This window comes from Pan paniscus, chromosome 1, assembly GCF_029289425.2.
Source record: "Pan paniscus chromosome 1, NHGRI_mPanPan1-v2.0_pri, whole genome shotgun sequence".
In the NCBI taxonomy this organism is placed as follows: Eukaryota; Metazoa; Chordata; class Mammalia; order Primates; family Hominidae; genus Pan; species Pan paniscus.
This window is the reverse complement of record NC_073249.2, coordinates 183,212,307-183,225,784: the sequence shown is the minus strand read 5'-3', so window position 1 is coordinate 183,225,784 and position 13,478 is coordinate 183,212,307. Positions and strand designations below refer to the sequence as shown.

Genomic DNA, 13,478 nt, shown 5'->3' with positions numbered 1-13,478 from the left:
GTTTTAAAACAGTTCCCTTGACTGTAATTGGCAGGTGATAGCATCTACAGCATGGAAACCTGCACCTAGTAGGTGCTTAAGCATAGCTTCCCTTCCCATGAAGAGGAGGAGACAGGGCACCCACTGGCCGAGAGGACAGGAGAGATTTAGTTCATTAAGGCTGCTCCTCTGTGCTGCCCCCACCCCGCTTCTGTGGCAGGCCTGGACCTGATCTGCAAACAGACTTGCCTGCCTGTGCCTATCCCTGAGGCCCATCTCCAGAGCAGAGGGAGGGCATGCACCACTGGGCTGGGTGGTGGTTCTGGCTGAGCCTCCTGCTCTCACCTTGGACCATTTGAGGTGCGTGCTCAGAGAGTCCTTTGTTGCCATGAGACACTTGCCAGCCATGCCCCGGGATCCACCTGTTCTGCCACAAGAACTGTGTCTGTGACATGCTGTCATCATTGGTAGAGACTCCTGGCACTAGAACAGATGACAGAAACCCACTTATACCAGCGTAAGCAAAACAAGGAACTCCTGTGTTACAAATCTGAAAAGTGTAGTAGATTTGGTGCTGGGCAGGGCTAGATCCAGGTACTTAAACAGGTTGGCCAGGCATTTGTCTGTCTGTTTCTGAGCTCTCCTCTCCTCTGTCGACATCTTTGTTCTCAAGCAGCTTTTCCTGTGTGTTGGGAGAAGCCATCCCCAGCTGCTCTAAGCTTAGCTACCTCAGTAGAGAGAGAAGGTCGCTTTTCTAATAGTTTCTGCGGAAGTCCAAAGGCTGTTTCTCCATAGTCAGATCTGGGTCACACGCCCCATGTATGAAGAATGCAGGTAGAAGTGGTTTCCTTAAAGACAATGGGAATGCTCATTGATTTGAGGAGAAAGCAGAACCCTGAATGTCTACAAGACACTCTCATGCCCTGGGTGAACCTGGGGACACAGATCCAGCCCACCAGCACCTGTCAGGCCTGGTCTCTGGGGCTGCCAGGGTTTGGGTTCTGTCTGGAGCACCGAAGTAAGGCAGGCTGTGGAAGGAGTTGAAGCAAGTGCTAAATTAGGTAGGGTCTCTTGGGCTGGGCAGAGGAGTCACTGGGAGCCACGCAGGAGCTTGTTAAACAGGGAGTGGCATCAGATTTGTGCCAGCTGTTTGTGGAGGGCCCGTGAGCAGGAATTGGGGCAGTGGACAACAAGGCAGGAGGACTGACGCAGAACACATTGCAGCAACTCAGGGAAGGATAATGATGGCTTGGACTTTGGTGGTGGCAGTTGCCTGTGTGTGTGGAGAGAAATACATGGATTTGGAAGATATGTTATGCCACGCTGTTGACAGGACCTGGTGACTTGCTGAATGTCTGATCTCTGGGTCTAAGTTTTGACCCCTGTATGGTGAGGTCAGACGTTGGACCGGGAGGTCTCTGAAGTTGCTTCTAGCTCTGGTTCTGTGATTTGGGGCTGTGTGAGCAGCATAGTCTGGTGCTTATAGTGGAGATGCTCCTGATGTGGTGCTGTGGGGTCTTTGCATGCCTGGGCCCCCCAGCGAGGGTCATCAGAGACCAGTGCTCTCAGCAGTGCTCTTGGGTACTGACTAGCCTGCTGCCTGCCGCGTTTGGCCCTGCGTGTGAGAGTGCCCGTGTAGGACACACCCTGGCCTCTGCTCACCAGCTGCATGGCCCATCTGCATGCCAGACATGCCTGCTCACGGCTGGGTTTCATCACCTCCCTTCCCTCTGCATGCTCCTGTGTCTGTGTCAAGCTTCCAACTTCGGGGGCGGGTGGTTCTAGGCTGTACCCTGGACTGAGAAGCTCAGAACAGCTTCTGGTCAGGGGAGTCCAAGGCTGGAGGTCATGGCCAGGCACAGCCACCCCTCCCCTTGAGACCCTTGTTTGTTGGCGCAGGCAGCCGTCTGTTCGGCGCCCTCATCATGTTACTGCCATCGTCATGCCCATCCTGCCCGCAGACCACGTCCCTGGCCTGCCCTGACCCCTGCCCCTCCCCAGTCCTCCTGAGGGCAGCCCTTTTGCTTGGGTTCCCAGGTTGTGCCCTGAGCATGGCTGAGACCCTGGCAGGCGGCCCTGCCGCTTGCCTTATTTCTTCCCCTCAGGTCATGGCCTGGAGGTGGAGGCAGTGACTCCACGGCAGGTGGCTGTGTCCCTCTGGACTGGCCTTCTGCTCTGCCCAGCCATGCTCTGAGGACCCTCCACCCTAGGGCCTGCTTTCTCTCCTTGGTGCTCCAGCCAGGAGCAGGCAGAGATAGGCCCTGGAGGACACCCTGGGTTGTGGTCCTGACCAGGCCTGGACCTTGTACTGAGTCCCTGTGTGACCCTGGGCAGACAGGACCTTCCTGACAGGCCTCAGTTTCCTAGGCTATAAAATGGGAGCTTGGTTGCAAGATCTCTCATTGAGTAAGTCATCGTGCTCCAGACAGTCCCTGAGTGTGGGGGCCACTTCTAGGCTGGAAGTGGGTGGGGTGGGAGTGGATGATGAGCTGGGGTCTGGCGGTGCCACCCCTCCTGTCTCTGAGCATGGGTTTGGCTCTGACCAGAGGGGCTTCCTGAATGAGGGGCCCCTGCCCTTCCATGCAGTCGTGTGTCCTGCCCGGCCTGTGAGTGCCTCTCTCCCTCCTCCTGCAGTGCGCCGCGTGGCTCCTCGTTTCTCCATCCCTCCCAGCAGCCAGGAGGTGATGCCAGGCGGCAGCGTGAACCTGACATGCGTGGCAGTGGGTGCACCCATGCCCTACGTGAAGTGGATGATGGGGGCCGAGGAGCTCACCAAGGAGGATGAGATGCCAGTTGGCCGCAACGTCCTGGAGCTCAGCAATGTCGTACGCTCTGCCAACTACACCTGTGTGGCCATCTCCTCGCTGGGCATGATCGAGGCCACAGCCCAGGTCACAGTGAAAGGTGAGTGTGGCAGGTGCTGTAACCAGTGCCCTCCCTGTCATCTGGGAGGTCCTGGTGGTGGGCGAATGTGAGCTGGCTGCCATGGGCACAGGCATGGCTGAGGGATTCTTACCCTTTCCTGGGTGTCCCTGCCCTGGGGTCCTCCAGCCCTTAGAGGGAGGGAGGGATTTCTGTTATTAGCCGGCTTAATGATAATAGTTAAGGCATATTGAGTTTCTTGGTGGGAGACATCATGCTAGCAAGCACAGTTGATTTTGTTTTTTTCTGTTTTACCCTGGGAGATAGGTGCTCTTATTATTTCCATTTTTGAAACGAGGGAACCGAGGCACAGAGAGGGTGTATCACTTGCCCAGGGTCACATAAAAATAAACGACAGAGCAGGGACTTAAACCCAGTGTGGTCTGAATCCATATCTCACCCTCCTTACCACTACATAGTACCAGACCTTCAGGTTTAATAGCCTCCCAGCAAGAAGGGTGTGGTAAAATAGTAGGGGAAAGTGTGTTCTCTCTGCCCTGATACCTGGGGACAGGCACACATGTATTACACATATGTCACATATATGTAACCGATTCTGACCAGGCACGGTGGCTCATTCCTGTAATCCTAGCACTTTGGGAGGCCAAGTTGGAAGGATTGCTTGAGCTCAGGAGTTTGAGACCAGCCCAGTTAACATAGTGAGACCCCCATCTCTACGAAAAAAAAAAAAAAAAAACTGGGCATGGTGGCACACACCTGTGGCCCAGCTACTTGGGAGGGCTAAGACAGGAGGATCACTTGAGCCCAGGAGGGTGAGGCTACAGTGACGCAGTGAGCCATGATCACACCACTGCACTCCAGCCTGAGTGACAGAGCGAGACCCTATGAAAAAAAAAAAACCAGATTCCTTCCTGGTCTCCCCGCTGCAATTCTCAACAGCCTCTGATCCATTATCTGTTTTGCAGCTTGAGTGATCTTTAAAAAATGTAATTCAGGATCAAGTGACTCCCTTTTAGGAAAGGGAGAAACACCGTCCAGTGGCTTCCCGTTGTTTTAGGATACAGATCAGGATCCTCACTGTGGTCTCCCAGGGCCACTGGCTTCCCACCCTGTCACGCGCCAGCTGTCCAGACACATGCTGCTTTCCGTTTGCCGTGCTCCTTGCCTGGCCCCTTCTGTCACTGGCTCCATGTACCCTTCCAGGCCTCAGCTTGGTGATGCTTTCCTTCCCTCATCACCCCATCCAAGGAGATTCCCTGGATCTTACTCCACCTCAGCACCCTGATTCCTGCCGTCCTTGCACATGGCAGAATCATGAGTACGATCGACTTGTTTATTGATTCTCTCTTGTACTGAGGTGTAAACTCCATGAGAGCAGGGATGTGACTGTGTGGCATTGTAGCCCCAGCACAATGTCTGGCATTGAGTGGGTGCTTGTTAATTATTTGTTGAATGACTGTGGACTCAGGACCTTTCCACTTCAATTTGAGCCAAGCTGCAGGGTCTGTGGGGCCAGCAACCCCGTCACTCTTTCTATCCGGGCCAGTCCCTAAGGAAATATCTCCCCTTCCCCTGCCTATTACACATACTTTCCACCAGGTGGGCTCAGGTGACCTGCAGAGGCACATAGCTGCTACCCAGTCTGGGTGTCTTTCATCTACATGGGACTGCAAGGGTCACATCACCTCCAGGTCTGTTTGGTAGATGAGTCTGGTGTGCTGATGGGAGGGTCCAGTGAATCCCACAGTTGATATGTGTACATACTAAATGACCCAAGGCCCTGGGGGCGGCACTGACAGGCCTGGCCACCGTCCCTCACTTGTGCCTTCAGAGGTCACCATAAGCTTTTCCAGCCATTTTTCAAGGTAGGCTGTGGGTATCAGCCACACTCAGGTGACCCCACCAGATATCCTGGATAATCCCCAAGTCTAGGGTTGGTTCCTAAGGATCTTGACCTCGGGCAGCTTTGAGCCTTCCACTTTGTCTCCAGCTCTTCCAAAGCCTCCGATTGATCTTGTGGTGACAGAGACAACTGCCACCAGTGTCACCCTCACCTGGGACTCTGGGAACTCGGAGCCTGTAACCTACTATGGCATCCAGTACCGCGCAGCGGGCACGGAGGGCCCCTTTCAGGAGGTGGATGGTGTGGCCACCACCCGCTACAGCATTGGCGGCCTCAGCCCTTTCTCGGAATATGCCTTCCGCGTGCTGGCGGTGAACAGCATCGGGCGAGGGCCGCCCAGCGAGGCAGTGCGGGCACGCACGGGAGAACAGGCGCCCTCCAGCCCACCGCGCCGCGTGCAGGCACGCATGCTGAGCGCCAGCACCATGCTGGTGCAGTGGGAGCCTCCCGAGGAGCCCAACGGCCTGGTGCGGGGATACCGCGTCTACTATACTCCGGACTCCCGCCGCCCCCCGAACGCCTGGCACAAGCACAACACCGACGCGGGGCTCCTCACGACCGTGGGCAGCCTGCTGCCTGGCATCACCTACAGCCTGCGCGTGCTTGCCTTCACCGCTGTGGGCGATGGCCCTCCCAGCCCCACTATCCAGGTCAAGACGCAGCAGGGAGGTAGGTGGGGGCATGCCGGCTGGGCAGCCAACGGCAGAGAAGGGGAGGCTGAGGTTGTGGCGGTGCCTTTCCCCCTCCCTCGGCTGTGAGGTTGGGGGCTCTTGGGAGGATCAAGGTGCCGTATTCCATAGATGTGTGGTCAGTTGGGATGTAGGATAAGGGTGTGAGGTTAGGACCTGACTTCCTCGGCTCCCTCCTCCCTGGGCACCCCTGACCTCACGCAGATGAGGCTGACCTGCCTGGTGTGGGGTGTTGCAGTGCCTGCCCAGCCCGCGGACTTCCAGGCCGAGGTGGCGTCGGACACCAGGATCCAGCTCTCGTGGCTGCTGCCCCCTCAGGAGCGGATCATCATGTATGAACTGGTGTACTGGGCGGCAGAGGACGAAGACCAACAGGTGTGCAGCGGGCAGAGAAGCGCTGAGGGGGTCTCTTGGTCCCTGAGGGTCTGTGATGGGCTTAACCCAGGAGGGTGTTTTCTGGATTCTGTGGCTTATGTGGGCACAGCCTCTAAGGTTTCTGCTGGAGGCTTAGTGGTGCATGCGTGTCATGTGGCCCACACAGCCTGTATGAATCTGGAGTCATTGTCACCCTGTGCTAGGGGCAAAGTCCCCAGGGTCTGCCTTGGGTTTCCTAGGCTCTGTGGCTCACATGACTGGCAGAGCCCTAAAGTTTCCCCAGAAGCCATGCGTCCCAGATGGCTCCTGTGGTCCATGTGGTCTGTGAGGCGTCTGTGGCATGGGCTAAGCCCTGAGTTCCTTTTGTGCTCCATGTGGCCTTATGGTGTGGAGCCAGTCCTGGAGCCATGGTGGGTCCAGAGGTGTCACATTGCAGCCCATGTTGGGGAACAACCTGTGAGTGACTTTGAGCTCAGAGCTGTCAGTGAGTGCTCCCTGCTCTTCCCAGCACAAGGTGACCTTCGACCCAACCTCCTCCTACACACTAGAGGACCTGAAGCCCGACACACTCTACCGCTTCCAGCTGGCTGCACGCTCGGATATGGGGGTGGGCGTCTTCACCCCCACCATTGAGGCCCGCACAGCACAGTCCAGTAAGTGTCTCCCAAGTCTGCTGCCTGTTACACCTGGGCTGGGACACACACACACACATGCACACACATCCTTCCCCCTCGACCAGGCAGGTGGGGTGGTCAGGTCTGCTGGCCAAACCGAACTCTGGCCTGGGCTCTGAGTCTGGGCCTTGGGAGAGGGCCAGGTAAGTGCCTCCCAGTCTGTCCAGTCCAGGCGGCTGCTGCCCTCCCTGCTCCCTGCCCAGCCTCCTGCCCCTCCTCCCGCCCATGCCCCACACACTGCCCAGGTAAGTTCTGTGTCTGTGCCTCATCTCCGTCCCCACTCTGTGCTGGTCACACTAGCTTAGCTGATGGGCCATCCTCGGTGGGTCTGCCGTGTCCCAGACCTGCTTTGGCGGCTGTTTCTCCTCCCTATGGCCCCGCATCTCGTCTCCCCATCACCCACATTCCCTTCCTCATACTCCCCATGAAAGTTACCTGGGAGCCATGTGATCACCCTGAGCTGACTGTACTCGGGGACAGGTCTGAGAATGCGGCCATGTGACCCAGCCTGCCCACGTGTGCCTTGAATTGTGACCACGTGGCCGTGCAGGGGACTGTCTGCAAGGCTGTCTGTGTGAGACTCTGGTGTTGTGTGTGAGAGACTCCGATGCTGCAGCTGTGGGAGTGGCAGTGCCCATGAGTGTGAGTGTGTGACCACACCTGACCAGCTGGCTGTGCAGCACCTGTGTATGTGCATCAGTGGATCTTGGGCATGACCCTTGTCTTTGTGGGCGACTCTGGCCTGATCCTGTAACCGTGTTTGTGGGTCTCGGTAGCCCCCCAGACAGTAGACTGTGTGTGTGTGTGACTCTGTGGTTGCTGCGGGGCGTCCTGTGTGTGGTCACACAGCCACAGTCAGCTGCTGTGTGAGACTCTGTGTGATAGGGTGTCATGGATGTGACTGGCTGGGTAGCATTGTGGGATTGAGATGGTGACCACATCTGATGTGGCCATGTGATGACCAGAAACATGGCGGTGTCTGAAGTGGTCCTTATGAAGTGGGACCATGTGCATGTACCAGTGATGTCAAGAGGCTGTGACCTTGTGTTCATGGATTAATTCCAGAAGCACCTGCTGTGCTGCAGCTGGGGGCCAGGCCCCATGCACGGTACAGGGCTGGCAGCATGACCAGACACATGGTGTCTGCCCATGCGGATCCTGCATTCCAGCAGGGCAGACAGACATTGCACCTGTAATTACCCAAATGAGCTTTTTTATTTTATTTATTTTTCGAGACGGAGTTTTGCTCGTCACCCAGGCTGCAGTACAATGGCACCATCTCGGCTCACTGCAACCTCTGCCTGCTGGGGTCAAGTGATTCTCCTGCCTCAGCCTCCCGAGTATGTGGGATTGCAGGCAACCACCACCACGCCTGGCTAATTTTTGTATTTTTAGTAAAGACAAAGTTTCACCATGTTGGCCAGGCTGGTCTCTAACTCCTGACCTCAGGTGATCTGCCCACCTTGGCCTCCCCAAAGTGCTGGGATTACAGGTGTGAGCCACCGTGCCTGGCCTCCAAATGAGCTTTTAATGACATTTGTGTAAAGTAGGATGGAAGAGCCAGGCACGGTGGCTCACGCCTGTAATCCCGGCACTTTGGGAGGCCAAGGCGGGCGGGTCATCTGAGGTCGGGAGTTCAAGACCAGCCCGACCAACATAGAAACCCCATCTCTACTAAAAAATACAAAATTAGCTGGGCATGGTGCTACATGCCTGTAATCCCAGCTACTCGGGAGGCTGAGGCAGGAGAATTGCTTGACTCTGGAAGGCGGAAATTGTGGTGAGCCGAGATTGCGCCATTGCACTCCAACCTGGGCAGCAACAGTGAAACTCCATCTCAAAAAAAAAAAAAGGTAGGCTGGAAGAGACAGGGTGGAGAGATGATGAGACCTCCTTTGATCTGAGGGGTCAAAGAGGGTTGCCTTGGGGAGGTGACACTTTCCTAAGGCCTGAAGGAAGGGTGGGAGCCAACTGGTAAATGAACAGGAGCAGGGAGCACACAGGCCTCCGGGAGAGTCTGCAGGCCTGAAGGCCTTCCAGCTGCAAGGCACATGGTTATGGTCACAAGGTAAGCAGCAGGCCAGTGTGGCTGCAGTAGCTGCCGGAGCTATGGCAGTCAGGGCCTTGGGGACACAGGGTAGGCAGGAGAGCTGACTCTGGCTGCTCTGTGAGAATGGACAGGGCAGCCTGTGAGGAAGCAGAGACCGGTTAGGAGGCTTTGTAGCGGTCCAGGGAAAAGATGGTGGCGCAGGTGAGGTGATGGCGGTGGATCTGAGAACTGTCAGGGATGCTGACTGGTCAGACTTGGTAATGGGTTATGAATAGGGGCCCAGGGGGAGGGAAGTGGAGGTGAATCTTGTTTCTGGTGTATTAACCTGGGAGGAGAGTGGTGCTGGCATAGAATGGGAAATGGGGCAGAGGCAGGTGTGAAAACTACAGCTGGTCTCAGACACCCAAGTTCAGGATGCCGTGTGCCATCCACATGGCAGTGCTCGGCAGGCTGTGGGAATCCAGGGCTGGGCTGGAGCTAAAGGACCCTGAGAAGAAAGACTGCAGATGAGAGGAAATCAGGGGAGGGGAGCGACTTGGAGGTTGGAAGGAGAGAAAGTTTCAAGAAGTAGACGAGATGCTGCTGAGCGGTCAGGAGTACCTGTTGGACCGAGCAACATGGAGGAGTGGCCCTGGAGATGAAGCTTGGTGCATGGTAGGACCAAAGCTGGTGGATGTTTCATGAGGCCTGTGTGGGTGCTGAGAATGTGGAGGCAGCAAGCCCAGACGTTGCCAGAAAGTGTAGCTCTGAACAAGGGGACCACTATGGCTAGAGAGGGCTGTGGAGCTGAGGGTGGGATTTTGTTTTGTTTTGTTTTGTTTTGTTTTTGTTTTTTTGAGACAAAGTGTTGCTCTGTCTCCCAGGCTGGAGTGCAATGGCATGATCTCGGCTCACTGCAACCTCCGTCCACCTCCCGGGTTCAGGTGATTCTCCTGCCTCAGCCTCCCGAGTAGCTGGGTTTATAGGCGCGCCCGCCACCACACCCAGCTAATTTTTTTTTTTTGTAATTTTAGTAGAGACAGTGTTTCACCGTGTTAGCCAGGGTGGTCAGGATCTCCTGACCTCGTGATCCGCCCGCCTCGGCCTCCCAAAGTGCTGGGATTACAGGCGTGAGCCACCGCGCCCGGCCTGGGATTTTTCTTTTAAGATGGGAAAATTTCAAGCATATTTAAATGCTATTGGAAACAGTCAATAGAAAAAAAAAGAAACCGTGGAAAAGAGGGTAACTGGTGGAGCCTTGGGAGGTGGAGAGAAGGGGAACAGTATGGGTGGTGAGAGAGCTTAGCCTTGGACAGGGTGGCTCAACTTTCCATTCTCATGGGTGGAAAGGAGAGAATTGCTGCAGATGCAAGTACGGTGGGGGGGTTGTAGCAAGAGATGGAGGGAGCTGCTGTGAAAGCCCGGTCTTCTCTGCAGTGTGGGAGACATGGTCATGCGCCAAGAGGAGGCAGGCAAAGGGAGCTGGAGGTCTAGGGAGCATGGAGGAGGGGGACTGTTTCGTGTGAGGTGGCAGAGCGAGCCAGGCAGGGGGCAGAAACAGGCAGCATGGAGAGTCCTGGAGGATGAGGCCTCTAGGGACGTGTGCATAGGACGCCAGCCTGCCTCAGTGCCGCTGTAGAGAAGGAGGGGGAGAGCTGGATTCATCTAGGGCTTGGCAGCGACCAGGAAGGAGCATGGAAAGATCAGGAGGCGAGGGACTTTGCGATATTGGTGAGAGTGTGGTAGGTGGTAGACTGTGGAAGCTGAACATGGAGGGTGGGAAGGACAAGGTTGATGGACAGGCATCCTGAGGAGCTGGTGAGCAGGCTCAGTGCCCGGGGCCTGGAGTGACTGAGCAAGAACAAGGGGGTGGGGTCTGCAAGGGGATGTGAGAGCCCGTGATTCTGGAGGGAGGGCCATCCCCAGTACTGGCAGCCTCCAGGGCATGACCATAGCTGTGCAGGGGAGGAGAAAGTCCTGGAGATGAGGGGCTCTGGGGCCAGTGGGTCAAGGGGCTGCTGAAGTCCCCATGGCAGGGGGTGGTGACAGAACTTGAAGAGGAAACCTGTGCATTGCAGCAGAGTCCTCGGTGGGCGTGGAGTCTGGACACATCACTGGACACAAGGAGACACGTGTCTGCCTCCTAATTCCCAAAGAAGCTGTTGAGTGAGGGCACCTCTGTTGGTGGGTACTTTTTCTCCACGCCAGGGGCTGTTGGCCTTCATGTCCGGCCTCCTGTTGGTGATTACCTGTGGCACTGGCAAAGAGACTGTTTCCAGGCAGGCACAGGTGAAGGCTGCCTTATGCCAAAAGGGCCACTGGGGCCACTCTTCCTCGGAAGAGCAGAACCGTGGGCACAGCAGATGTGAAGCAGTTCTCCATATGTGGCTGTGTGTGCGGGTGGCAGTGGGATGGCCACGTGCTTGTGTGTATCTGATATCGTGTATGTTTTGTGTGAGACAGCATATGTGTGGGAGAGACCTCGTGTGAGAGATGCTGTGTCAGAACTCTAAGACATTGTGTGTGAGAGTGTGTGTGTGTCAGATGCCATGTGTGAGACACCAAGACACTTACGGGTATGTGATACTCTGTGTATATGTGAGTCTGTGTGAGAGACACTGATACTCCAAGACATTGTGTGTGTGTGACACTGTGAGACACCAAGACTGTATATGTGCGAGACAACCTATGTATGTGACAGTGTGTGTGTGAGACACCATGAGAGACTGTGTATTTACTGTGAGAGACTGTGAGAGACACGTGTGAGACACTGTGTATATGACACTATGTATACGTGAGACTGTGTGTGTGAGACACTATGTGTATGTGACACTGTATATGTGTGAGACCGTATGAGACAGTGTATATGACACTGTATATGTGTGAGACTGTGTGTGAAACACTATATGACACTGTATATGTGTGACACTGTATATGACACTATATTTATGTGGAGACTGTGTGTGAGACACTATGTATATGTGACACTATGTATGTGTGTGACACTGTGAGAGACACTGTGAGACACCAAGACAGTATATGTATGAGACACCCTGTGTGTGTGACACAGCGTGTGACTGTGTGAGACGTGTGTGAGGCACTGAGACTGAGAGACACTGTGTGTGAGGCTGTGTGAGAGTCAGTGTGTGTGATAACTGTGTGTGTATCACCGTGTGTGTGTGTGAGAGAGGGAAGGAGAGAGAGGGAGGCAGGTCAGAGGGAGTCAGGCGTCCTTGGCGAGAGTGGCAGCAGCCTGCCTGGAGGGACCCTGGGATGGCCATTTCAGCACCTAAGGGGTAGCCTGCCCGGGTGAGTCTCCAGTCCACTGTGACTCAGTCATTGTGCCTGTGATCCCCACCCTCCATCTGCTTGCTTCCCCCCCATTTGTCTTCCCCAGCCCCCTCCGCCCCTCCCCAGAAGGTGATGTGTGTGAGCATGGGCTCCACCACGGTCCGGGTAAGTTGGGTCCCGCCACCTGCCGACAGCCGCAACGGCGTTATCACCCAGTACTCCGTGGCCTACGAGGCGGTGGACGGCGAGGACCGCGGGCGGCATGTGGTGGATGGCATCAGCCGTGAGCACTCCAGCTGGGACCTGGTGGGCCTGGAGAAGTGGACGGAGTACCGGGTGTGGGTGCGGGCACACACAGACGTGGGCCCCGGCCCCGAGAGCAGCCCGGTGCTGGTGCGCACCGATGAGGACGGTAGGCAGTGCCACCGGGGCGGGAGGGGAGGCGTTCTGCCTCAGACACCACCCACCAAGCTCCCCAGGGCCTTCCTTTCCTGAACACAGGCCCAGGTCAACTCATCTTTCTGGTTCAGGTGTAATGGCCTAAAGTGGGGGGATGTCACTTACGGGATAACTGAGGCCCAAATCCCAGCCTTTGGGGCTGTCTCCAAAGCAGCTGAAACCTTCACAGGCTAAGATGGGAGAAGCCGCCCTGTCTAAGATTTGAAAGGTCAAGATTGGGCAGATTGGTGTAAAAGATACTCAAAGTAGAATCAGCAAGACTCCACGTTGGCTGGACATTGGCATGATTTGGGGCCTAGGAGGAGTCAGGACAGGTTGTGCTGACTGGGGGTGGTCAAAGACCTGGTGCCCCACCTCCACCTGTTCCCCCATGTCGACCCTCCCCACCAAGTGAGAGGCCTGGGCCAGAGGGGTGGGCAGGGCCAGTCCTGGGCTCTTACCCGTGGCGGGCAGAGGGAGCCTTCCGTGTGCCTCACCAGGGACAGATGATCTAAGGAAACTGTATCAGGGCCTTTCCTGGGGGAGTGGGGTGCTGAGGCAGGACCCTCGAGTTTGCTGTGCCCACCTGAGCTAGGGTTGATACCTCCAGGCCTGACTTCCTTCTCTACCTGACCCCCCAGTGCCCAGCGGGCCTCCGCGGAAGGTGGAGGTGGAGCCACTGAACTCCACTGCTGTGCATGTCTACTGGAAGCTGCCTGTCCCCAGCAAGCAGCATGGCCAGATCCGCGGCTACCAGGTCACCTACGTGCGGCTGGAGAATGGCGAGCCCCGTGGACTCCCCATCATCCAAGACGTCATGCTAGCCGAGGCCCAGGTGCAGCATTGGGTGGTGGTGGGGTGGCAGGGTGAGCACAGACCAGCATGCACAAGCTCCCTTTTGGGGCCCAGATATGTCCCTCTTCCCCTGCCTGCCCTCAGCAGTGCTGTGACTGCCTTTCCTTGGTTGTGAGACCCGAGATGCTTTGCAGCATCAGGGGTTAGGCTGGGGTTTTTTGGGTGTGGGTTTTTTATTTGTTTGTTTGTTTTGAGATAGAGCTTCACTCTTGTCGCCTAGGCTGGAGTGCCTCCTGCGTTCAAGCAATTCTCCTTCCTCAGCCTCCCGAGTAGCTGGGATTACAGGCGTCTGCCAGTGCGCCTAGCCAATTTTCATATTTTTAGTAGAGACAGGGTTTCACCATATTGGCCAGGCTGGTCTC

General features: G+C 56.1%; 1 protein-coding gene across 21 annotated transcripts in view; it reads left to right on the top strand.

Annotated features, from left to right (window-relative positions):
* PTPRF (protein tyrosine phosphatase receptor type F) overlaps positions 1–13,478 on the top strand; it is a 98,257-nt gene that overhangs the window by 60,397 nt on the left and 24,382 nt on the right. For 15 of the 21 annotated variants that reach the window (XM_055094279.2, XM_055094299.2, XM_055094291.2 and 12 more), the window contains 6 exons: positions 2,614–2,883; positions 4,853–5,434; positions 5,693–5,829; positions 6,338–6,482; positions 11,930–12,235; positions 12,903–13,096. In XM_055094279.2, coding sequence (XP_054950254.2) covers positions 2,614–2,883; positions 4,853–5,434; positions 5,693–5,829; positions 6,338–6,482; positions 11,930–12,235; positions 12,903–13,096 — 1,634 coding nt within the window. The remainder of the gene's footprint in view (positions 1–2,613; positions 2,884–4,852; positions 5,435–5,692; positions 5,830–6,337; positions 6,483–11,929; positions 12,236–12,902; positions 13,097–13,478) is intronic. The other 6 variants (XM_055094306.2, XM_055094304.2, XM_055094301.2 and 3 more) reach the window with 1 other exon arrangement.